This window comes from Protobothrops mucrosquamatus, unplaced genomic scaffold (assembly GCF_001527695.2).
Source record: "Protobothrops mucrosquamatus isolate PMUCROS unplaced genomic scaffold, P.Mucros_1.0 scaffold_279, whole genome shotgun sequence".
In the NCBI taxonomy this organism is placed as follows: domain Eukaryota; kingdom Metazoa; phylum Chordata; class Lepidosauria; order Squamata; family Viperidae; genus Protobothrops; species Protobothrops mucrosquamatus.
The window spans coordinates 433,503-459,287 of record NW_015386355.1 but is presented as its reverse complement, the minus strand read 5'-3'; the positions used below and the strand labels follow the sequence as shown (position 1 = coordinate 459,287).

General features: G+C 39.4%; 1 protein-coding gene across 5 annotated transcripts; it reads right to left on the bottom strand.

Annotated features, from left to right (window-relative positions):
* Positions 1 to 706: 706 nt before the first annotated feature.
* UBA3 (ubiquitin like modifier activating enzyme 3) lies at positions 707 to 24,260 on the bottom strand. Of its 5 annotated transcripts, XM_015831764.1 has the most exons (18): positions 24,228 to 24,260; positions 23,958 to 24,023; positions 19,581 to 19,701; positions 18,291 to 18,371; positions 16,733 to 16,815; positions 12,350 to 12,430; positions 10,782 to 10,825; positions 10,565 to 10,629; positions 9,181 to 9,336; positions 8,983 to 9,085; positions 8,278 to 8,391; positions 7,722 to 7,775; positions 6,078 to 6,114; positions 5,912 to 5,993; positions 3,127 to 3,227; positions 2,932 to 2,995; positions 2,752 to 2,806; positions 707 to 1,433 (listed from the first exon to the last, which is right to left on the bottom strand). In XM_015831764.1, the coding sequence occupies exons 1-18, from the start codon at positions 24,245 to 24,247 to the stop codon at positions 1,345 to 1,347; spliced, it is 1,416 nt and encodes a 471-aa protein (XP_015687250.1). In that variant the 5' UTR covers positions 24,248 to 24,260; the 3' UTR covers positions 707 to 1,344. The 5 variants fall into 5 exon arrangements, with proteins under 5 accessions (XP_015687250.1, XP_015687251.1, XP_015687252.1 ...); XM_015831765.1 differs by lacking the exon at positions 23,958 to 24,023; XM_015831766.1 differs by lacking the exon at positions 23,958 to 24,023 and having other exon boundaries at positions 19,581 to 19,724; positions 24,228 to 24,243.
* Between the last annotated feature and the right edge of the window lie 1,525 nt (positions 24,261 to 25,785).

Sequence of the window (25,785 nt, the reverse complement as noted above, 5' to 3'; positions counted from 1 at the left end):
AGGCGCGTTAACGCGCAGGCGCGGAGCCTCGCAGGTTCCACGTAGCAAAACAAGCCGGCGCGCCCTCGCTTTGTGGGTACCGCTCACGTGACGCCAATTCCCGTTGCCATGGTCACGGCAAAGCGCCGGTCACCCCGTAGTAGCCACCGAGGGGAAAAGGAAGTTTTCGCCCCGCTTTCGTGACGCCATTCGGGAGGATTTTCATCCCGTACGGGGTAGCTTTCGACTTTTCGTGGTCACACCCCCGCGGGCTCTCCTCTCTTATTTAAATCGATATAATTTAATTTTTAAAAAAGAGATATCGCACACCCCATTTCTCCTATCTCGATTTAAATCGATATAATTTATTTCTAAATACGCGATATCGCACACCCCATTTTCATTTTCTTAACTGCCTGTAACAGCCAAGGAAAGATCGGAGGAGCCCCGTTTGGAGCACCCAAGGCTCCTTTTGTAGTAAACACTGGGCTCTTGCTTGAGAGGACAGGAAGAAAAGCCAACTACAATGTCACACATTGTCAGCGGGATTTAGTGAGTATTAGTGTAATATTATCTGTAGTGTAATAATCTACTACTACCTTCTTGACTGGTTCCTTCTTGACTGGTATCTATGTTTAGCGATGGCTTTTGTTTTAAAACAATCATTAAAATTTACATTCATTCTGCAGTTCTCAACCTCGTAGTACCCACATAAATTAACAAAATAGGTTAATTTTAGATAATATTTATTAATAGTCTAAAAGTGAAACACCAATCCTGAATATCAGTGGGCAACACCATGCATAGTATTAATATTTGCCAATATACAAATTTAATTTTCATCTATAGATGGTACTTGTGTACAATCTTTCACTCCGTTTGGGGGGGGGGATCTAAATTTGGCAGTACATATAACTGACAATTCAATCAAGGCATTAACTAAAGTGAGAAATAGGCTGTTTTATTAAACTGGACATCTGAACTAAATTATGTACACATATTACAATGCAGTTTGAAATCTCTGTCCACTGTACTCTTGTGTGCATCCAGAATTCATGGGTGCTTTAAGAATGAATCCACTGGCCTTTAGGAGATTCGTGTAGGAAAGAGTGTTGGCATTATGCGATTACAAATTGAATAAAATTACTATACAACAGCTTTCTGTTCATTAAGAGCTTTTACACAAGTAACATCAACCAAATATTGGTTTGCAAAAAATAGTTCTAAAATAAGAGCAATTTATTTAAACTTCCATCAATACTTATATAAATAGAGATTATGTCAGGATAACTCAGCTTTCTTCCCCTTGTACAGAAGTAGTTTGGAGATGTTTTCCAGTGCCTGTTTATATCACTTGTATTCATATCAAGTAGTAAATTGAAGTCTGAAAAGTACAGTTTGCGGTGTTGTGACATCCGCAACTGCAAGCTCCTGACCATCAACGAGGCCCAGTTCTGCAATGTTAAAAGCATAATATTTAAAAGTCATTTCTATATAGAGATATATTTCCAAAAATGAAACAAAGGAAATAAATCTGATTTTTTATGGAACAAAAACACATTTGGAGAAAACTGAAATAGAGCAGATATAAAGCTTCTGTTACTCTATAAAATATGTATAATTAGGTTCGTTCAAAATTATTATTTGTGTACAGGTAACCCTCGAATTACAGCCACAATTGAGCTCATAATTTCTATTGTCAAATAAGGTAAATGAATTTTGCCCCATTTTAGGAGCTTTTTGCCACAGCTGTTAAGTGCATAGCTGCAGTTGTTAAATGAGTCATGCAGTCATTTGGCAAACTGGCTTCCCCCATTGTCTTTACTTGTCGGAAGTCAGCTGGGAAGATTACAAATGGTGATCACATGACCCTGGGAGACTGCAACTGTCATAAATAACATGACATTTCCCAAGCACTCAGTTTTGATCACATGGCCATGGGGATGGTGCAACCATCTAAGTGTGAAAACTGGTCATGTCACTTTTTTTCAGCGCCGTAGTACTTTGAAAGCTCACTAAACGAATGATGGTAAGTCAAGGACTACCTGTGTAACATATACCAAAAATATCAGTTTTATTTTAAAATTCTTTTGATTTTTGTTACAATTGGCACAAGCTACTGACTCTAAATGGACTAACTCTTGTTTTTGCCTTTTTAATAAAAGTGGTAGGTAAATTCTTGTCACTGAAAATAAGAAAAACTAAAGTGCTGCATGAGCAACTCAAAAGCAATTGATTATATAGAAATTTGACATTGCCTATTATTTGTAAAGCTGCTGGTCATTGATGGTTTTATGTAAAATATATGATTTACTCAAATATTGTCAATATAGTACTTTCAATCTGTTCATTGCTGCAATGACACCGCAAAAATGGTGAAAATGTTCATTTATTTACTCCATCACTTCACTTTTCTTTCCACTATGCAGTTATATAATAGGAATCCCACTAAGATGAATGATGGCCCACAGAACTCCTGTCATTTTTTATCACTTTGTGTGTGTATACATTCTAATAGTGTTATATACCTGCCTTCTATTGCTGTTTCAACACCTCTAAGCTTTGAAGAAAACTATTTTAATGTGGAAGTGGATGCCACTGTATTTTATTAGATGCCAATGCCGTATGCCATATTTGCCTAAAGCAATTTTTAGAAACATTTTCTGACACCTATTGCATACCAGATAAATAGGCATCAAGCAGTGCACATACTTTTTTAAAAATTTAGTGGCATGTCCCAACATGATTTAACTGTTAACTATTAAAGATTACCTTTTAAAGTCTTTGAAAGGTTTGGCCTTGTTCGTTCTTCAATTGAAGCTACTGACTACAGAAGGAGAAAAAAATATACAACATGCATTTTATTAGATCCACAAACACGCATTCTGTGATTTTTACTTAAATCTGCACAAATGAGAGTGCTAAAATGAATCACAAATATATATTAGTTACCTGTAAATAAAGTGTTTTATTTCTTCCATATATTGTAGCAGTTATTGCAGGAGATTTCATTTGTCTGTGCAGGGTGAAAAAAATCAAGACAACTAATCAAAATTTTAAAACAGGTATCTCCATGATCTATTGATCCTACATTTTTAGACTCTAATATTATTTACAAATCTATAAATAAGTGTATCCAATACTTACAATGAAGCACTATTAGTTAAATAATCCAAGACTTCCTGTAGTTTAGCTGATGGAGAAAATTCTATATTTTGAGGAAGTTGACTACAAGCCAGACAATTCTCCTAGAAAGCAACAAATGAAACATCTGATATCATTTTTAAAAAGTAGTAATGAAATAAAAAAGGCTAGAATTCTATGGTGAGGACCCTTTCCTGAGGTGAGGGCACTAATGTTTCCAAAGGAAAGGAATGGATGAGGAGCACTTTTAAATCTGAATGATCCAGTACTAACTCTACCTTCCTCAAACAATAAAACTCTCTAATCAATTAGTCCCTTCTATTGAAGCAAAGCCTTATATCTGTCAGAACTCCTTGATTTTGATACAGGATTGCTGTCAAATTGACCCAAATCCTTTCCAAACATACAAGGAATTTTGTTCAAGTGAAAAATCAGTCTAGTTTTTCTGGATCCGATACAGTGCTATCTTTGTTGTTATTCTTTCTTTCTAAATTCATATATAAAGTCTAAATTCAGGTTCACATTACAGCTTACTAACTAATCCTAAATTCTGTGTCATCAGTGATATTTGATATGTGTGAATATGAAATTCTTATACTACCATTTCAGGAAGTAAGTGGAATTCAGAGATAGTCTATTTTCTGAACAAATTTCAGCCCCCACAAGTAAATACCTGGAATTACAAAAGCTGTATACAGGTAGTCCTCGAGTTATGAATGTAATGGAACCTGGCCATTTCATTTATAACTCGAGGATTCGTCGGAGTGAATTCTGTACCTTGAACACAATTCACTCCCAGCTTTCGCCCTAATTTAATGCGTGGGCAAATGTGTGGCCCGTTAAGTGAACATGAGGTATCTCAGTGTGGGGAAGGCCATGGGGGTCCTAGTGATGAAACAGGTCACCTACTTTAGACCAAGCCCCCCCCCCGAGATACCTCATGCTCCCTCCCTTGGGGTCCCTACAACTGGTCCCCCGCCCAATCCTGCCACGCCAGGTCACTTAGTTTGTGAAGATCTGTCTCCTCCCCAGCCTGTTTCTTTCTCTGCTCCCGGCAAGAGCAAAGAAAGGCCTCCAAGGCCTAGAATGGACCTCCGGAAGCATGTGGCCACTGCCCATGGGGTCCGTTCTTGGCCTCCGAGGCCTGGAGAAGGCCTCCGAGATCCAGAACACACCTCTGGAAGCATGCAGTGCCACTCACGGCCTCTGTTCTTGGCCTTGGAGGCCTCTGACACTCTGATCAGGCCTCCAGAGACCTGCGGAAGTGTCCCCTGGCCTCGAGGCGGCAGTGGCCCAGAAAAGGCCTCCGACGCTTGGATTAGGCCTCTGGAGGTCCGCGGAAGCTTCCCCCACTTGCGCTCCATTCTCTGTTGCAGAGAATGGGCTTAAACTACTGTGAGATCACACGAGATCAGTAACATGACATCTCACGCCACTGATCTCGCGTGATCTTGAGTTGCTTTAGGCCTCCATTCTGTGTGAACGCACCAAAGGCCTGGAGCAGCCAAGAAACTGAAGGATCTCTCAATCTTCACAAGATGAGTATCCACAGGCCTAGTGTCTAAGGATACCCGAGGGGGGGGAGGGAGGGAATAGTCAGGATGAATGTTGCAGTGCCACTGCAGTCGTTTGTAAGAGTGAACGACTGCCGTAGTGCAGCAACATTCATAATTTTGGGACTTTTCGTAAACACTAGGGGGCGTTTATCGCGTAACTTCGAATGTTCACTAAGAGAACACTCACAACTCTGGGATTACCTGTACTTGCAAATCTATTTTTAGTCATAGCTTAGTCTCCTCCTGTACTATTGTAATTATGCTTGCATACAGCTGGATCAAGTTTTTCTAACAGGGAATCACAATCAATGCTATACACTTCAACATATAAGAGTACATAAGAACTGCTAATTTCTGTAACAGGTATTACTGAGTATTTTTGCTCCTTATAAAGGTTTGTTATTGCTACGTAGCTCAAAACTGAAATATTGCTATTGAACAGATGTATGTTAACTTTAACATCAATGTGAGTGAAAAAGGAAATTAGCCGAGCTTTTTTTCTTTTTTATTCTAAATACATGTACGCAGAGGATAAACCTGTTTAAAAAAAAAACTGTGTATGCCTGGTCATGTGCTCCACCTATGGCTAAACAATAGACAATGAAGAACTAGAATCTTTGGTCAAGAGTCCAAAAAAATTACAAGCATATCAATCAGAAAAGATTTGAAGGACATGTAGGTGGCTGCAAGAAGGAAATTATCCTCTTTCTTTCTACTAATGGAAACCACTTCTACTCATTGGAGCTCATCAGAGGATACTATTTATAGCCTCTTATTATTCCAATCTAATTGCTTTGCTTAATAATGGAGGGGAGCATAAAAGCATAACCAGCTTCTTGTATAGATGTCAAATGACAAAGTATGCTGATTCTGTGATTTCAATGACTTAGAGTACTTGCAGCTTTTGAACAAAATTCAATTGAAGCATTTATTAAAATATGCTAATTTTCTCCAGCATTGGAATAAGTACGATATAAGCATTACCATACCAATGGCAACTCTAGGTCAGGAACACATCATATTCTCTTTAGTAACTTTAACAGATGAGTTCTTATCATCATCTAACATGCCCTTTCCAATTAAATAAAAACAGCCAACAAGACAGATTAATACAAAATTTGAATTAGGATAGTTAAATAAACTTTTGAGTTTCTGGGTACAGTACTTGAGAATAAAGTTATTGAAGATCAAAACCAAACAAAAGTAAGAAAATTGTATGCAGCAATACTAACCTTCTTTTCAGCTTCAAACGTGTATGTATAAAGACCGTCAACATCATTGAACACCAAATAGTTGTTCAGAGGCATGTATGCACTGCAAGGAAACACCTATTAGTATATAAGCAGGAAGCTTGCTAAGGGTTTATAAGCAGCTAGCTCACAAAAAATATTAAGTTACCTTGTCGCTATTTTAAAGACTTCAGTGGCACATATAGCTAGAAAAAAAAAAAAACAAATTATTTAAATATTTAAAAGGGAAAATTATAGGTAAAGCATACTGTTGATAACAACCTAGAAACATAAGAATTTTAGTTATGTTTAAACAATCCTGAAAGTTTGATATTTAAGAAAGTTAGATTTTATTTAAATAAAGTTACATACTAAGCATTGGCAGGGAAAGTTTCTGGAACTTGACTCACAAGGAAGCCATTTAATGGGCAAATCTTATAGCTTTTCTTCCCACCCCCCTTTGGAATCTTCACCCAGCAATGGCATAATTAGCAAGAAGGAAACTAATGCTTCTATTTACACACTTTGGTGAGGAAAGGATTACTAGAGTAAGCAATTACACAATGGGGAATATAGAACAAAAGCCAGGGCTTTTTTTCTCATAGAACGCCCAGAACGGAGTTCCGGCACCTTTTTTGGATGGAACCTTGTAGGGTAGGCAAGGCGGGTTGTATGACGTGTGTGAGTTCCAGCACCTTTTTTTTTTTTTTTAGAAAAAAAGCACTGACAAAAGCAATGTGCCAATGCCACTGTTGCCTAGTGCACTTACAGGAAGCCCACAGCCATTTAAGGAGGCAAACGAAAGCCTTTAATGTAAAACTGATTATAGAGTCTTGTCAGTATCAGGCAGCAGGAGGAGCAAGTGGGAAGGTTCTAATTAACCAATTAAAGTCACAGAGCTGTTAACTTGCATTTAGCACTTTTGAGGGAAGAACTGTACTGCAGAGAAAGCAGCTCAGGAAGAGATGTTTAAGCAAGCTCCTCATCCTGCAAACGGGGTGAGGGGAGAAAGGACCAGGCATAGGACAACACATACTGACTGCAATGGTGAACATGTGAAACAGAAAAATGCTGCAAAGGTCACAAAATTACTTTTTCATCATTGTGATAACTGCATCATCGCTGTTCAAGGCAGTTACTAAACTATATCCCAATAATACTTAACTTTCAATGGGTCAATTTTAACTACTTAAAAGACTTCAAGAAGAGCTTCGTTTTCACAAATATCTTCTAGAAAGTTAGCAAAGTCAGGGAAAGCCAGACCTACTTTGTAAAGTTTTTCCATAAAACAAGCCCCCTCCCAAAGGAACCCTTTCTAGTTTCTCCTTCCCCCATTTTTAGTAGTGATAGATTATCAGTATTTTTCCCCATACATTTCACGATTCTAATTCAAAGGGGAATTTTAGTACCAAGTTATATATTAAACTAAATACAGCCAGGATTTTTAACCCTATGTTCCCCAAATCTAGTTTGTATATAGAATTGCTGAAATATAACATTTTGAAGACTACATTTCTATCCAACTGTTCTCAGCTCAACTCTAAATTTATTTATTGAGAAATAAACCCAATTCATTTCACTGCAGTTTACTGGCAATAAGCCCCTTTCAACTTGGGGTGAACTTCCTTTTCAGGATACATATAGGTTGTTCTGTTATTCTGTTAAGTGTGTGCCCATAAAATTCTTTTTCTGATCTATTTAGGCTAGTCTTGTGTAGTGAGAAAAATCATCAGAAACTGACCCTATTTTCATCTAGAATTCATAGCATTATTGTTAAACACAAGGAAGATATTGATTTCTGATAGTACTATACCTGCAATTACAGCATTTGTAGATGCTACTGCTGGAATGATCCGCTTTACAACTCCTGCATTTGGGGAATACACCATGTTATTTTTTTATAGAAAACAGCAATAAAATATGTTGTCCACCTGTGGATTAATTTAGTGACTAACAATAATTCCAAGATGAGTATCTTTAGAATTAACAGCTGGAGTTAAGGAATGGGAAACTATTCTGCCTTGGTAACAGATTTTCTGACTCTGCCCTACCTGGGCTCACAAGAGCATGGGTGCTGCTGTTCGTAACAAGAAGGGCAGCAAACAAATTTAATAAATAAATAGAAAATAAAAATAACTAACCAGAGTTAACACTTTCAGACTTTTTTTTAACTTTGGAGAAGGGCATATTTTACTGGTAAAACATGGTTCTAAAATGTCAGCCCTGTCCATTCTGTGGGTCACAACAGAGTATTTGCGCAGCTTGCGAATAAACACAGCCAGCCCATCCTGAGCCACAACTGAGTATAAAAGGTTAATCATCAGAATAAAAAATACACAGTTGACCAAAGAGCTCTTGCTGAGTCTTACCTTGTGTAAGCCTATATGTTAGACCTTTAATATTAAATTGTGATGCCCTCTCTATAGATTTTTCAAAAATCCATTGTATGTGTTCTGGGTCATCTCCATCTAGGGAAACACCTTCTGCAATGGAACAAATAAAGCATTTTATTTAAACTTACTATCTTCATTATCTGTAATTTATCTTACATCAAAACTATATACTTTGAACAATGTGCAACCATTCAAAGTTACGACAGACCTCACCCCAATGCCCTCCCTGAATTGATGTGACATTTCAGGCGCTCGGCAACCAATCTGCATTTAGAACTCTTTGTAGTGTCATGCGTTCATATAACCATGACATTTACATTTCTGCCAACCCCTTCCCTCATCATTTACTTCTGGTTTTCAGCAAAAAACACCTACAGTGAACAACAGGTTTTGCTCAATGATCTTGGCATTCACTTAACAACTATCCCAAAAAAGGTCATAAAATCAGGTCAGTCATGTGCGTGACCCATTTTACAACTATCAAGACTTAACAACCATAATGGGCAGACTCCATTACAGTGTACCAGTAATTAGAATAAATTTTAAAGGATTTATTTTTTTCCAAATCAGAAAAATTACAATAGAATAAAGCAGGTTTACCATGATCTTATCTGTATCATGCAAGGCAAGAGATATTCTCTACATTACTATTTCATTTTTAAAAAGAATTTACTCATTTACCGCCAAAAGGTTGTTCCTTGGGCCACTGCAATATTCTAACATACTCAATACAATGTTCTGGTAGACGAGGCATTGAAGCAATTGTACACATGGGAAAATTTACCTGGAAAAAATAAACAGATGAATCAACCTGGATTTTGCAAGAGGTTTAAAAGAATGACTGTTTTTTTTAAAAAAAGATGACTGTTTTTCAGTTACCTGTGGTGGATAAAGTTCAAGTGTACATTCAATACAAGCTGTCATGCCTGGAATAATCACACGTGCATTTCCTTTAAAACCTTCTGTTCCTCCATCAATCAAAGGTATAATAGAACTTGGATCTACCACCCCATCTTCATAGTTTAAAAGGGAAATCTAGGGAACAAAATAGAAATGTATTGTATTAGGTTCCTTCCTTCTTTCTCTCTCTCAGCAACAAAATGTATAATTCAGCAAGATAAGCTATAGGATTAACAGTAGTGGCCATTTCTGGTCCACAAAGTGTAACAGAATTATAAAAAACTTAAGAGGAAATTATTTCAAACTTAAGAGGAAATTATTATGTCTCATTTCAGTGAGTTTGTGTGTACTGTATAGCAATAGCAATAGCACTTAGACTTATATACCGCTTCATGGTGCTTTACAGCCCTCTCTAAGCAGTTTACAGAGTCAGCATATTGCCCCCAACAATCTGGGTCCTCATTTTACCAAACTCAGAAGGATGGAAGACAGTGAGATTCGAACTGCCGAACTGTTGGCATTCTAACCACTGTGCCACCACAGTTCTTCTGGTGTCCTCTTCAAATAATTTTAACCCCACAGTGCCTCAAATTATGGGTGCAAATTAAGTATATATTAACATAGTTTATATATGCAATATAATCCTTGACTGCAAGGGAATGCTATTCTAATTTTCGTATTGCAAATGAAAAGCATGTATTATCAATAGCTGCAGCAAAGAGCCAGCTCATTAGAACAGGAGTCCCCAACCCCCCGGTCTGTGGACCAGTACCGGGCCGCGGCATGCCAGCAACCGGGCCGCACAAACAAGGAAAGCCCCATCTGCAAGATGCAAGCAGCACACAAAACCACGCACCCTCCGGTCCGTGGAAAAACCTCTCTCCATGGAACTGGTCCCTGGTGCCCAAAAGGTTGGGGACCTCTGCATTAGAACCTATCAACTATCATAATAAATTGGTGTTGGTGGAAAATACAACTGAGTCAATCATATGTTAAACCCATTCTTCAAATTCTAATTTCATATATCTGTTTTCTTAATTAGAAAAAAATATTCTTATATTCAGAATAAGGGAAAACAAAGTAATTTATTGAAGTTCTATCAAAATCAATGTGAAATTCATTGTAGTAAATCTAAAAGTCATAATTTTGTGAATCACCTATGTGGATTTTGAATATTAACCCAAGACTAAAAGCACAGAAATTTATGAAAACAATGTGCATGATCATATACCTAAAAAGAATGTTGTCATATATTTTATATCAGAACTAAAAATGAAACATTTATTCTTGTATTATTGAATTATTCTGGTGTCCATATTTTGTAAAAAAAAAAACAAAAACAAATTTTAATAAAAATACTTACCAACATGCCATTTATCCATCTTCTTGCAATTATTGAATCCAAACCACATACAATTATATGAAATTCTAAAAGAAAACAAATATAATCACTCCTTTATTCCAACATAATTAGCTATAATTATCGTGTATGAGTTGAGAATTCTCTTCTTTCTTAAGGAAAAGATTATCATCTTACTTGAAAAAGTGGGAAATGCTATTTTCACAGCACAACAACTTACGTCTATAGAAACTGTCATCCAGATCCTGAATCTTTTTATAATGTCTGAAAACACACAGTAAAGGAATTAAGCAATTATCTGGTCACTGTAGAATGGCTATTAATAATATCATAGTTTACAAAGGGAACAAATAGTTAATACTAACACCAAACGATTTAAATGGCTCCCCAATTGATTAACTGTTTTTATTTGAAGCATTTGAAACATTATTTAAAATTAAATGGAAGAAGTGCAGCAGCTTTTATGGAATAAACTAACCATTTTCAACAATTGGACAAAAACAGATGGCAGTGCATGTTTCATCTATATAAGTATATAAGCCAATACTGTGGCAAATAGTTGTTGGAATATTCTCTCTGATTTGCCTTTAAGTCAGAACTGATTCCTGGCAACTATCAAGTCTGTGCAGGTTTGGGGGCAATATTTTTGGAAGGGTTTTGCCATTGCCTTCTTATGATTGAGAAATAGTCTCTGGTCCAATGAAATCCAGTTGGCTTCTATACCTAAGGTAGGATTAGATTTTGGTTTTATCCAGTCCTACTCCAGTGCCTTGTTCAATAGACTAAATCAACTCTCATTCTCATATACACACACATATAGGAATGTGCAAACACTACTATTTTGGAGAACATTGTAGTGTTCTATTTTTCTTCAAGACTGCATCAATTTGGTCACTTCTGAGGAATTCTGGTTATCATAAAGGTAGTCCTTGCTTACTGTTTGAATTTATGATGGACTTTTAATAAATTACTCATAGCCTGCCATCAAAGTTACGCCTGTCACCCTCACAATGACATAATTGCATTTCAGGTGCTTGGCAACCAGTTTGCATTTATGATCTGTTGTAGTGTCTCTGTCATGTGACCACAGTTTGCAACATTTTTACCATTTTCCAACAAAAAAAATGGCAAAAACGCCCATTGGATATTCTAGATTTGCTGAATGACTGTGGTGACTCAACAACCATAATAAAAACAGTTGTAAAATTGAGTCAGGTCATACGATCTGCTTAATGATCGCAACAACGTACAACCAAATTCTGGGCTTATTTGTGGTTATAAGTTAAGGACTATCTGTAGTTTTCTAGGAGAATGACTTGAACAGATATGCCTTTGGGTTTATTCAGTGTGGTTTTTCTTATAGTTTTCTACTCCTGAAAGGCTCTGAACTACTTAAAAAATGTTAATGAGAATACACAAGTGTGGACAGATAAAAATTAACATCAGCTGTTGTATATTTCATCAGCAACATTAATGTATGTTGCTTTACAAAGCAAAATCTATCCTAGTAAAGGTAATGTTCATAGGTAAAGTACATACAATATCAGAATAAGTGTTTAGTTAAGAAGATTCCAAGGTGCAATTACCTATTATAGTACTACAAATATGTAGAATGAATATTCCTTGCAGCTTTTAAAAGCAACCATTGCCTTTTAATGCCACAGAATAACTCTAACAATAAAGAAAAGACAGGACTGCAGCTATCCACTTCTAAAAGTCTTCTGTGCTTTTTTATTTTTATTTTAAAAGAACCCAAGCAACATACAGTATTTCTTCATGGAAGGATACGGTACAACTGCACAATTGGGAATGCGGCTATTGAGAAACTCAGCAGCGACTTCTGCCTTAGGACGTCCAACATCTTTAGGTCTGCAAAGTACAGTACACGTTAGGGAATTAAATTTAAATTTCTCACACTAATAAAATGTATTCTGAATCAACAATGATGTCAGCTCTTCAAAGTAAGCAAAATCAAAGATAAGGCAGAAAATTCACACTTTCCCAGCAATCAATTTTTAAATGAATTATTTCAGTTTCCCCTTTGAAATACAGTTATTAGGCCAAATCAGTTTTAGAGAATATGGTGCTAGTTTACAAACCCTATTTATTTTACACCTTTATAATACTGGTATAATTGACAGAGGTAGTGCAACATTATAATATTCCTCTGTTAAATAATAATACTGTAATCAATACAATACTGGTGCAATCAAGAAAAGGATTATGATTTGAATAAAACCAACAAAGTAGGGAATTGAGCAGGGGTCTTCAAACTTGGCCCTTTTATGACTTGTGGACTTCAACTCCCAGAATTCCTCAGCCAGTCATGCTGGCTGAGAAATTCTGGGAGTTGAAGTCCACAAGTCATAAAAGGGCCAAGTTTGAAGACCCCTGGAATTGAGAATAGTTTAATTGCAACAAACTACATGGGACTGACATTTGTTTTTCCAAAACCAGTAGTCAGGAATCTGAAAAGCGTAAGCAAAAAAAACAAGAAGCCAGTTTCTTTCCCCCCAAATAAACAAGAATTGGTCGGGGCCATATGGTTGAACAATAAACTACTAATTATATACCTAATTTAATAAGGCTTAAATATTATCATATGTTTAAATAAGCATTTCCTATCAATGTAACTTTACTCGCTCCCATTATCCCAGGCTTTTGACCCGAATCCTGAGACCCAATTATGTGAAATCTCTTCAAACACCTACTTCCCACAGGGTAACCAATCTGATCTCTGATAACGGAGAGGAAAATGCCACACCTTCCCAATTGCCTGGGGGAGGAGATGTCTCCTAATTCTCCTGAGATTTAGACAAGTGAGGCAGTTGCAAGAACTTCAAGAAGATATAGAGTTGTGTAAACAGAGTTCTACATCTGTAAGACTTGATTAACCTCAGAAAAATGTGATTAGGTGCTTCACAATACTTATTGTTCTGAGAGTAGAGCATCTGGTGAAATTCTAGTACATTTAAACCTTCCAGCAGATCATGTTCATCCTCCTATTGCAAAAGTGGTCTTCTAACCTTCAAACCTTACATCAGTATGGTTCAAAGCAGAGTGGAAGGTTCTGCATATACATATATATCACTATTTTAAAAAAAACCCTCCAAAACCTGACAAAGAACCATATAGTTCACTACATATAAAAGTATTTCTTGCTTCCAAATACATCTCTATTAATTGACCTGGATTGATCAGATATGGCTTGATAACAAAACAGACAACTGTTGTCAGAAGCAAGCTTTGTAGATGCCTGGTACATAGATTAAATATTTTTTCTTGCCAGCAGAACAGGTGTATTGAATTGGGACTTCATATAACAAGCAGCAAGATTTCCTCAAAAGTGCTATTTTGATATCTGATAGATAAAGCTTCACAGAATTATCCTGACTGAAATGCTTCTTATATCCCCCAAATTAATAAGACAATAAACTGTGAAAAAGGCAGATAAAAAATGGTAAAGATAGTGATGATGTACTTTAGGAGAGAGAGAATTAAATTTATTATTGCTGTTATTAAATTTGCACTCAACTTCAGTTCAATTCTCAGTAGAAATTTAAAACATTCATGGTAAGAGTACAGGGGTAAAATAAAACTTCTAATTGTGAAATAAGACCAACACAAACAATACAGTTGAAGATGGTTTCAAATAGGTTAACGTACTCTTCAGAACAATTCCATCTTAAACATCTAAGTGTCCTCAGGGTTGGTGTCAATCTGATCTCTAGAAGGAAACTCTCCAGAGGATTGATGCTGCCCCTGAAAAGCAGTGGCATCTTCCTTTAGCATCATTTATTTGCTAATGGTGGGGCACTAAGACATACTTTTTCCCTAGATCAGCGGTTCTCAACCTGTGGGTCGCGACCCTTTTGGGGGTCAAACGACCCTTTCCCAGGGGTCGCCTAAGACCATCGGAAAACACATATTTCCGATGGTCTTAGGAACCGAGACACCGCTCCGCATCCGTCTCCGCACGGCCTCCGCCGCCATTTGCAGACAGAGAGAGAGACAGAGAGACACTTTCGCTTCCCTTTTCTCTCTCTCAGGCGGACTTACCTCCTGCAGGGCTCCTGATTGGCCCTGCGCCTGGGTGCCCCACCCCCTGGGAGAAGCGCGGCCAGGGACTCATGGCCGTGGAGCCGCCCGGGGAAGCCCCAGGATCCCTGCTGGGAGCGCCCGCTGGCTCCGCTGAGCGGGCCAGCCCTCCCGCAAGCCGCAGCCCAAGGGAGACCAGCCCCTGCGATCCCCAGCCAGCCCGACCATTGGACCCACTGGCCAGGAAGGCGCGCCGGAGTCCAGGCTGCCGGGAAGGAAGAAGGAGATTCAGCAAAGGTAGGAGAGGAGAGCCGCCTCCTGGGGCCCAGCGCTGGCGGCGGCTTCCTTGCCATCCTCTTCCTCCTGCTGCCCCCAAGGCAGCTCAGGCGTGCGCCGGGGCAAGAGGGGTGCCTGGGGGGGAGCAGCCGGGCTGGCGGAGGGGCTAGCGGGCCGCGCGGCACCAGCCCCCACTACGGCTCCATCGGATGGGCAGAGGGCGAGGCCGGGCAGCGTGGAGTCACAGCTGGGACGGCGGCAGCGGTTTTCTCTCCCTTCTCCTCTCCTTTCTCCTGCTGCCTCCATGGCGGCTCGGGCGGGCGCCGGGAGGAAGAGGGGTGCCTGGTGGGAAGCAGCCAAGCTGGCAGAGGAGCTGGCAGGCCGTGCGGCACCAGTCCCCACCGCGGCTCCATCAGATGGGTGGAGGGCGAGGCCGGGCAGCGCAGAGTCGCGGCTGGGACGGCGGCAGTTTTCTCGCCCTTCTCCTCTCCTTCCTCCTGCTGCCTCCAAGGTGGCGCCGGAAGAGGGGTGCCTGGGGGGGAGCAGCCGAGCTGGCGGAGGGACTGGCAGACTGCGCAGCACCAGCCCCCACCGCGGCTCCATCGATGGACGGAGGACGAGGCCGGGCAGCGCAGAGTTCCGGCGAGGGTGGCGGCCGTGCCGGCAGGGACCCCTGATGATGCAGCAGTGGCCGCCGGAGCCGCTGCCTCCCGTCCTGTTCCCCATCCCCGCCTGTTCGGCTGAGAACGCAGCGGAGGCCGGGCCGAGGGCAGCGGGGACCCCCGACGATGCTGCCGTAAGAGAGAGAGGAAAGAGAGAGAAACAGAGGAAAAGAGAGAGGAAAGCGAGAAAGAGAAAGGGAGGAAACAGAGAAAGAGAGAGAGAGAAAGGAAAGAGAGAGAAAAAGAGAGGAAAGAGAGAAACGGAGAGAGGAAAGAGGAAAGAGAAAAAGAGGAAAGAGGGAAAGAGAGGAAAGAGGGATAGAGAGAAGAGAGAGAGGAAAGAGAGAAAGAAAGAGAGAGGAAAGAGAAAGAGAGGAAAGAGAAAGAGGAAAGAAAGAGGAAAGAGAGAAACAGAAAAAGAGAGGAAAGAGAGAAAGAGGGAGAAAAGAGAGAAATGGAGAGAGGAAAGAGGAAAGAGAAAAAGAGGAAAGAGGGAAAGAGAGGAAAGAGGGATAGAGAGAAGAGAGAGAGGAAAGAGAGAAACAGAGAGGAAAGAGAAAGAGAGGAAAGAGAAAGCAAAGAAAGAAACAGAAAAAGAGAGGAAAGAGAAAGAGGGAGAAAAGAGAGAGAGGAGAGAAAGAGAAAGAGAGAAAAAGAGGAAAGAGAGAAACGGGGAGAGGAAAGAGAAAAAGAGGAAAGAGGGATAGAGAGAAGAGAGAGAGGAAAGAGAGAAAGGAAAGAGAAAGAGAGGAAAGAGAAAGAGAGAGGAAAGAGAAAGAGAGAGGAAAGAGAGACACAGAAAAAGAGAGGAAAGAGAGAAAGAGGGAGAAAAGAGAGAAGAGAGAGAAGAAAGAGAAAGAGAGAGAGGAAAGAGAGAGAGGAATGGCGCTTCTCCAACCAGGCTGGGCGGAGCCGACGGAGCAGCCTTCCTGCCCCCCCTCCCCGGCCAGCTGGATGGGGGGTTGGGGGTCACCACAACATGAGGAACTGTATTAAAGGGTCGCGGCATTAGAAAGGTTGAGAACCACTGCCCTAGATGATCTAAAAAGTCCAACAGAATCAGGTTGGAATGGTATGGATCTTTGTGCAAAAGGTGTAATTCACTGAATTCTGCTATCAGAAGTCATACAGAAATTAACAGATTGTCTGAGTATATAGTTCATGCACAAAGAGAAGGGTTAAGTTTAAAACTTACCGAAACAAGAATTGCCTGTTTAAATTAGATAAATCAATAGTGTCCATATCGATTACATGAATCTGTCTAAAACCGGATAGTGCCTGCAAAGGCAGAGAAAAGAAGGTTATATATATATATTGTTTTCTTTGTTTTGAACTTGCTGCTTTTGAAAAACATCAATATTTGGCAGTATTGTACTTAATAATAAAGGAACTGTACAAGTCATACTCCGCAGCTCTTATTTGAAGCCACACATCCTACGAAGTCTGCCCAGCTAAAATTTGATTAAAAAAAATCTATGGAACATAAATCTATGCTTTATGGGATGGGAACACAACCTCAAGGAGAGACAGTGCTGCCCAAAAAACCCGGTTCCATGTCATGTAGACTTCAAAGGTGATAACCAGCACCTGGAATTGCACCTCGAATGAAACTGGGAGCTACAGCAGCTCACGCAACAGCAGTGTAATATGAGTGAATTTAGTGCGCTCAAGATTATACGCTGCTGTGTTCTGGACCTGCACAGGTAGTCCTTGGTTAATGACCACTCATTCAGCAACAATTTGAAGTTACAACTTGTGAGGAGCCCTCAACATTCCAGCCATCTCAGCAACCCTGCAGACAGGTAATAGCAATTTGGATGCTTGGCAACCTGCCTCTGCCTGCACTCCTTAGTGAATTGCCACCAGCTCTCCCTCCCACACCTGAGAAATCACCCCATCCCTGCTCAGCCATGTTTGCACCACATCAGCCACTTAGCTTATTAACCTGCTTGTGACACCCAGGATTTGCAACTTATGCCAGCTTTCCCATGGATCTTGCTTGTGATGGTAATGGAAATTGCTGGGATTCCCATTGTTAAGCAATAAGGTCATGTGATGTTGCCCATTATGGCTGCATCACTTGGGGATGGAAATTTTGATAACAATTACCATCATTAAGTGAGATTACCTGTAGTAGCCTCTCTCCGACAAGCTGAAAAGCTTTTTGGGTGGGGCTCCTCCCTTTGCTGCATCTCTGCAGGAAGCAGGAAGCAGGAAGGGCAGGAGAGAGCTAGCTAGCCCAGCCATGCTGATTCAGGAATTCTGGGAGTTGAAGTCCATGAGTCATAAAAGAGTACAGGTTGCCGACCCCTGAACTTGTTGGAGAACAGCTTGAAGCCAGCTTGCCAGGTGAGCAGAAGATCGGAGAGAGGGAGAGGGGGGGAGAGAAAGAGAGAGAGAAAGAGAGAAAGAAAGAAGTGGGGGAAGAGGACTGGCAGACCAAGGGCAGAAAGAGAGAGAGAGAGAGGGAGGGAGGGAGAGACAGAGAGAGAGAGAGACCCTTTTGACATCTAAAATAAAGATAACACTGCATATATCCTTTTTTACCTTTATGATGTGTGTGTGTGTGTGTGTGTGTGTATTAAAGGTAAAAAAGAATATATGCAGTGTTATCTTCATTTTAGATATCAAAAGGGTTTTGCGGCTCCCAGTGTTTTGTTTTCGGTGGGAAACGGGTCCAAGTGGCTCTTTGAGTGTTTTGGGTTGCCTGCCCCTGGAATAGGGTAAAATGTAAAAACATAAAAAAAACTTACCAGATTTTTCAGGAGTTCACATCCCAATCCTCCAGCTCCAATTACTAGAACTTTACATGTATTTAGGAGAAAATCAAGGGGCTGTAAAAAACCAAAACAAGCAATTTATTGAAAGTAAACATAATACTTTCACAAAAATGATTGCATTAAACAAATACCTAAAAAAGCCAAAACTTGCACAATACACTGTAAATCATAATTTGCCTTCTGGCAGTATAGAATTACTACAGAAAATCATGCATTGGTGTTTCTACATGCAATAAATAGTTAAACAGAATGCAAAGAATCTAATGGCAATACAAGTAACGTCAATGGATTTAACATCATAACATGCATATCTCTGAATTAATTGGTGTATACTATGACACTCTCATTATAGTCTTTAAATGCTGTCCTCTGTGGGCAAAGCAATGTTTTCTAATGTATGTGCACGTACGAAATACACAGGAACACACATGCTTATATAATCAGTAGTGAATTCCACTGACATAAGCATTAATTTTTCTCAGACTATGTTCTTTAAATTATATGTCCATTCATTAATCAGGGTTTGGAATAGAATTAATGAATACTCTCAGATTTTAATCAATATCAAAATGATCAGATGCAGAGAAAAGTCTTGATGACCAGAAACATTCAGCAAGTGAGCACACATGCCATGAGGTGGTTGGGAAAACGAAATACACAATCCCGTAGTAATCTATTTTTCCTTAAATCAGAAGGCTAAAGGTTCAATGTTAAAACCATTCAATTTATCCATCTTCCTATAGTTAAATGTGTGTTTAAATATCTCTTGAGTGTATAAACAATTCAAGATTTTTAAGAACTGCATTTATAAACTGGTAATATATATGACAAAACTGAAACAAGCAATTCAATATTATACTACTCTTTTCAATATAGCTTCTGTAATTTCATAGTTTCTTCGTCTCTACCAAATGTCCCAAGATTTTATTCTTAAAGATTTTTGGTACTGATATGATCTTTTTTTCACATTTTGCAAAACAATTTGTTTACCATATAGAACATTAGTTGGTTAATTTTTAGAACAGTGTTTCTCAACCTTGACAATTTTAAGGCATGTGGACTTCAACTCCCAGAATTCCACAGCCAGCATTGCTGGCTGTGGAATTCTGGGAGTTGAAGTCCACATGCCTTAAAATTGTCAAGGTTGAGAAACACTGTTTTAGAAGATTGCAGGCTTGCTCATCTTTCATTACTGAGTGACAAATAAAAGCATTCACAATAGTTTGCATCACAATACTTGTATTTAAAAGAACCGTTTCTCACTTGAGTGCCTGGCTCGAAATCAGGGTGTGTGAATGGTCCAGATCGCTCGAGGAACTTCTTGACATGGTTCCAGCGACCTTCCCAGTCTCCATTGTCCCCACACCCACTATCAACAGCCATTCTGCACAGAACATAGAAACTCAGCTGCAAAAAAAGTATGAAAACACGCACAAATAGACAAAGAACAGGATCCCTCCAAGCTTAGCTTTTCCCTTTGACCTGCTGAAATATGTTTAGTACTGTACAAGTCATAATGAACTAGGTATTATCAGTTTCATTGAATAATATTAAACAAATAAAGTGAACAGCTATAGAAAAATTGACTATGATGACTATGGTCAATTAACATATACCTGTTTATTGTAGATTTATTAAACAAAATCCTGTTAAAATTAAATTAAGTATTAAGTTATGTAGTCATAAAAACTGAATGTTCAGGTTTAACTTTTCAGGATAAATATGAAAATATTTGAATTTAAAAAGAAAAAAAGAAAAAATCTACTTACTCATGTCCTGTTTACAAAAAATTCAATTAAGCTTGGGGCATTTGACATAGGTGCATATAGGTCATCCAATCTGATGATCAATTGTTTGAATAATTCATTTTCAAATCTGATAAATAATCCAAATACTTTTAAAAGACCTAATTTAAATAATTTAAAATTTAGACATGTACTCTAGTATAATTTTTTTCAATTGTACTGCTATCCTGTGATTAGTTTTTAATTATGTTTCACTTGGGGGGGGGTTAAAAGTTTTCATATGGATCTCCCGAAAGGAGAGATAAATGAATGGTAGTCTTTGATAATGTTAAAAATTAATATGGAACTGGCAGTTCCTGGGAACTGATGTTCTTAATGTAGATATGGAAACATTCCAAATATGAAATGTTTTAGGCTCATAAAAATCCATTTCCAACTTACTATCCATTATAGAATTAGAGCTCTATATGAGTTGTTCTGATTATTCTGGAAACGTTCCGAGCTCAAAATGGGTCCATCTGAGCCTTACAAAACTAATCTGCTTTAAGTCTGGAATCAGAGATATGGATTGGAAATTTTTCCCCTTCACGTAGTTTGGTAGCTTTGAAATCATGATTTTGTTGCTGTTACATAGCAAATTGTCCAATATTGTTTCCAATATTCCACTGAAAATATTTTCCTCCTGCATATATAAACTTTTAATTTCCTCTAAATATACAGTTTTTTTTCACATCTAATACAGTCAAAAGACTTGTGCAGGCTATGGATATTAAAAATGCTGTATTATTTGCACAAAAAATATTTTCTGGAATGTCCTCATGTCTATACAAAATACTTGCATACATGGTCAGAACAATCTGCATTAAGCTCAAAATGTTTGCAATGTGAAACACTGGGCACATTTTATAAAATTGGGAAATACTATATTTTGCAGCCAATAAATATTTTACATTATTTTATTTTAAATAAATTACTTTTATGATTTTGTGTTTGTTTCATTCCCAAAACATGTAACCCAAGTATTATACCTTTCCCACAATACTTGTATCTTTTAGTTTTAAAATCCAAAATAGTATGTCTATTTTTAATGTGATAAGACTTTATTTCAAGACTGCTATTATGGTCCCTTTATACTGCCCAGAGCCATAAAATTGGGATGGTATGAAAATTATGCTAATAAAAAATCACTTCACAAATTTAGGGAGTAACCATACCCAGAGTTATCTTTGTCCAGTTTTTCTTCATATAAAATTAGTTAGCTGCTAATAATGCTAATTATTCTTTTCTTTCTACATTATGTGCGGGCAAACGTAAAATATCATGAAGAGACATCCATCCCCTTTTAATCTCTGTAGGAGTATCACTTAATATTTTAGCTGTTAATTTATTAGCAAATAACTTTTTTTTGAGAAAATTTAAGATTCTTACTTTGGATTTTTTTTAATGTTTGTAAAATGTTGATGCACAAGTACCCTTTATTAAAAATGTGGTTAAAGTGTGTGAATGGAATTCTCATTCAATCATAGTTCTTAATGAAGTAGGAAGGATAACACCCAGTTTAGAATGGCACTGAATTCACATAATCCCATACTTCTGAATCTTCCCTGCATATAGAAATCCATTAGAAGAGAAATGGTTCCATCCTAATTGGCTTCTTCCCAATCTGAAGTTGCATAATATAGAGATACAGTTCTGTGAAAAAATATTTTTTTTCTATTTTTGGATTTCCCACATTTTTGGCATTTAATGTCAACATTTCATGTGGATCCTACTGATATGTATGGGGAGTTTTAATAAATAAATCAAACCAAAGTTAGATACTTGCTTCATTTATTTCCTAATGTTATCTAATATAGATATTTGCTGATGTGAAAAAGTAATAACCCCTTAGATTCAATAATCAGTAGTACAACCTAAGAATGGAAACTGAATGGTTCCTATAATTACCAGTGTCTTACATTGTCAAGTTAGGATTTTTATGAGGATTGTCATTTCAGGTCTTGCTATAACATTGCTACAAATAGCCTTCATTGGGTTAGGCAGTTTTATCATTAAGCAAAATGGTCACTAAATGGGAAATCACCTGATCATGACTGTGGTTTTCTTTTACCCATTCCCTCACCCTTTGGAATAATCACCCCAGTGCAGTGATAATCAGTGAAAAGGGAATTAACATTAGTGTTTATATGAGGGGAGGGGGAGACTACAACACAGTAAGAAGGCACACAATGGGGAACGCACATCAAAAGGAATGTGCTAGCTTCAGCTGTTTGCCTAATACAGGTGCAGCTGCCAGTTCCCAGCCACCTGAGAAGCAAATAAAGGCCTTTAGTATGAAATTGATTATGATCTTGCCAGTGTCAATCAGTAGAGAGGAGGGTTCTAATCAGTTAAGATCACAGAGCTGAGCTTGTTAATTTGCAGTTAGCACTTTTTAGGGAAGTGCTGCAAAAAAAGCAGCTCAGGCAGATTGCTTGTTTAGACAACCCCAATACGGGACAACAAAAAATAGGACAGGCACTGAACAACATATACTAACTGTCACCAAAGAGGTTGTCAATACAGGTATTGACAGCAGTTACTATTTCATCACTGTTGTAACTGCCAGGGTAATTGTTGCTGTCCAGGGTAATAAGGTCTATCTGTAGATGACAATTTGAGAACAGTCACTAAGAAATAAAACATTTTAGAAAATCCAAAAGGAGATAAATACTTTCTCACAGAACTGTAATCTCCTGAGGAGAAACCAAGAGAATCCACATCTGTGATTAACAGATACTTGTGACCAGTTTTTTCATGTTACATATAACTTAATTCTTCCCAACAAGTTTTGGCACATTCCTTACCACAATCTTATTACAATTTTTAATCTCTTCAATCTGTTAGTATTCTCTCTTGAATATGACATATTAGTCCTGCATTGAAACAAATCCACTTGTTGCCAGTTACACAGTATACTTATACAAAGCCTAATGCAGCAATGACTCAAATTTCCCACTCCTTATGAGAACAAGCAAAGATACATAAAGCATCCTTTCCAAGTTTTTCTGCAGAAATATTTGACCATAATTCTGTTCTATGAAGTGGCCTGTACTAATGGAACAAGCTGCTGATGAAATTAAGTCGGAAGGGATTCCAAACGACCCTTTTTCACGAACATTCATTAGAGATTCATTTGCTAATTTTACAGTACTCTATTTCGTGTCTGTGTAACTTGCCCAAATTGGATAATAGACTTAAGTTTCATTTAAAAACAACAACCTTTTACCTAATTATGTCAGTTGAGTATAAATGTGTTTTAACATCACCCAAATTCTCTCTCCCTCCCTTTCTACTCTGCTTGCCTTGACACACAAAAGTCAGAAGCTACTTTGCAGGAATTGAAGTTGCCTTTTTAAAAAAGAAAAAAAAAAGTATTACAACTACAAGTTTAGGGTCTCCGCCAACTATCAATCAATCGGAATAGAGCTGGAAGGGACCTTGGAGGTATTCTAGTCCAACTCCCTTGCTCAAGCAGGAGACCCTACCAGGGGTAGGCAACCTTGGCTCTTTTATGACTTGGACTTCAACTCCCAGAATTCCTGAGCCAGCTATGCTGGCTCAGGAATTCTGGGAGTTGAAGTCCACGAGTCATAAAAGAGCCAAGGTTGCCTACCTCTGCTACCATTTCAGACAAGTGGCTGTCCATGAATGCCATAAACAGCATTGCTGTTGCTGCTGCCGCAGTAGGCGCTTGTCCCAAGGGCTCTGCGAAACAGCCAGGGCGGCGGTGGTGGTGGTGGTGGTTAAGGCAACCCGGGCTCCTGCCTCCCTTCCGAACAACCCCCGACTCCCCAACCACCCTCCTCGCCTCTTCCTTCCTCCTGGGCGCCCCTCTGCCCTACCCCGCACTGACCCCATCTCTCTCTGCCTCTCTCCCGCTAGCCGCCGCCGCTCCTCTAGCCTCCTTCTTTTCTTCTCCCTATAACGAGAGAGAATAAAAGAAGGGTCAGTCGCCGACCGGGTCAGGCTCAAGCCTCGCTCCACCGCCACGACCAGGAAGGCGGGTGGGCGGGGACAGAGGCGAAAGGGGGGGGGCTCCCCGCCACCATCCCGGAGCCTGTTCCAGGCAGCGACGGCGGGGAGGGATTAAGGAAGGGAAACGAGCAGGCGCGGTGGTACTTACGGCTCTTCACCATCCGCCATAGCCCCCTTTTTTTTCCCCCTCTCTCTCTTCCCACAATGCACCACGACAGGAAGTTTCTTGCCGGCCACGTGCCGAAGCCATAGAGTTCTGTTTTGCCGGCTCAGCGTAATTGCTTGTTGTTGTTGCTAGTCTCCGAGGAGATGTTAAAAGGGAAGGTTACGGCAGCCCATCTCTGGTTGCCAGGTGCGGGTCTGGCAAAGCAAACCATTACATAAAATTGTGCTGTACTGCGGGGGCTTGCTTCTGAGAAAGAATGTATATCAAAGAAGCATATCAAGAAATGCTTAGCTGTCTTTCTCTGCAATCAAGACTGGGTGCTTCTCGCTTGCAAATGGGAACCGGACATGTTGAATTGGTCTCTTAAAAGACCGGAATCCCAATCGTTTTAGTGTTAAGTTCCCAAAGGGACGAGGATACCAATGCAGGGCGCCGGTAGAGCGCCACCTAAGGGATGTCTCTGGGAAAGGCAGCCATAATATCCATGGGGACTCCAGAACAATGACCTAATACTGCAACAAAACCACCGGGGATGGAATAATAAGTGCTTCGCGCCAAAAACACAGTTTGAAACGATGAAACTGTAGGATTAAATAGTAGACGGCGTTAACTTTTTCTCTTCGTCCCTCTGCGCCGTAATGAGGCTAGATTTGGTGTGGATTTTTTCCATTATGTATTGAATCTGCAGTCCGGGTCGAAAGTCTGTTGAAAGTGTTAATCTAACCTCTTTCCGTCTAGACCAGGGGTAGGCAACCTTGGCTCTTTTATGACTCATGGACTTCAATTCCCAGAATTCCTGAGTCAGCTATGCTGACTCAGGAATTCTGGGAGTTGAAGTCCATGAGTCATAAAAGAGCCAAGGTTGCCTACCCCCGGTCTAGACTCTAGAACGGGTAGGCAACCTTGGCTCTTTTATGACTCGTGGACTTCAACTCCCAGAATTCTTGAGCCAGCATGGCTCAGCTTGGAACCTCTCCCTTTCCCCTCAGCATGGCTGGCTCAGGAATTCTGGGAGTTGAAGTCCACGAGTCATAAAAGAGTCGAGGTTGCCTACCCCTGCTCTAGAAGATGAAATTAAAATTCTCAAGGGGGTCATTAAGGATCAGAATACGAAGTTGCTCTTCTTTTTAAATACTCGAAGTGCGAGATGTGCACCTTTGAATAGGGCTTCTAGATCGGAGCTTAAGTTTTGTTGTTCGGTAGAAGTGATTCATAGGAGATGATCTGTAATGGGCTGGCTGACAATCAGCAAATCGAGATTAAATCCAGTCTATGGAAGGGATGCTATTACTGAATAAAAAGTTTTACTTCTAGTTCAGTCTGTTTTAGAAGGGTTATTTTCTGAGGATTCAAAACACAGGATCCAAAGCAAATAAGGTTCACTGCAATATTTATTAATGGTGCACATTGGAGGAATTCCCTCCAGAGAATAGTGGGAGAAAGTCTTGCAGACAAAAGGATGCACTCATATTTATACATTTCAGAAAGGAGTAGAAAATGATAGTCATACGATGATGACAGCATTTACTTCCCCACCTTT

Coding starts and splice junctions, on each gene's coding strand:
- UBA3 (XM_015831764.1), bottom strand. CDS start 24,247: ATGGCGGATGGTGAAGAGCC. Junction 10,826..12,349: donor CCCAATTGTGCAGTTGTACC/GTATCCTTCCAT, acceptor GTGTGTTTTCAG/ACATTATAAAAAGATTCAGG. Junction 2,807..2,931: donor ATAAAACACTTTATTTACAG/GTAACTAATATA, acceptor CTCCTTCTGTAG/TCAGTAGCTTCAATTGAAGA.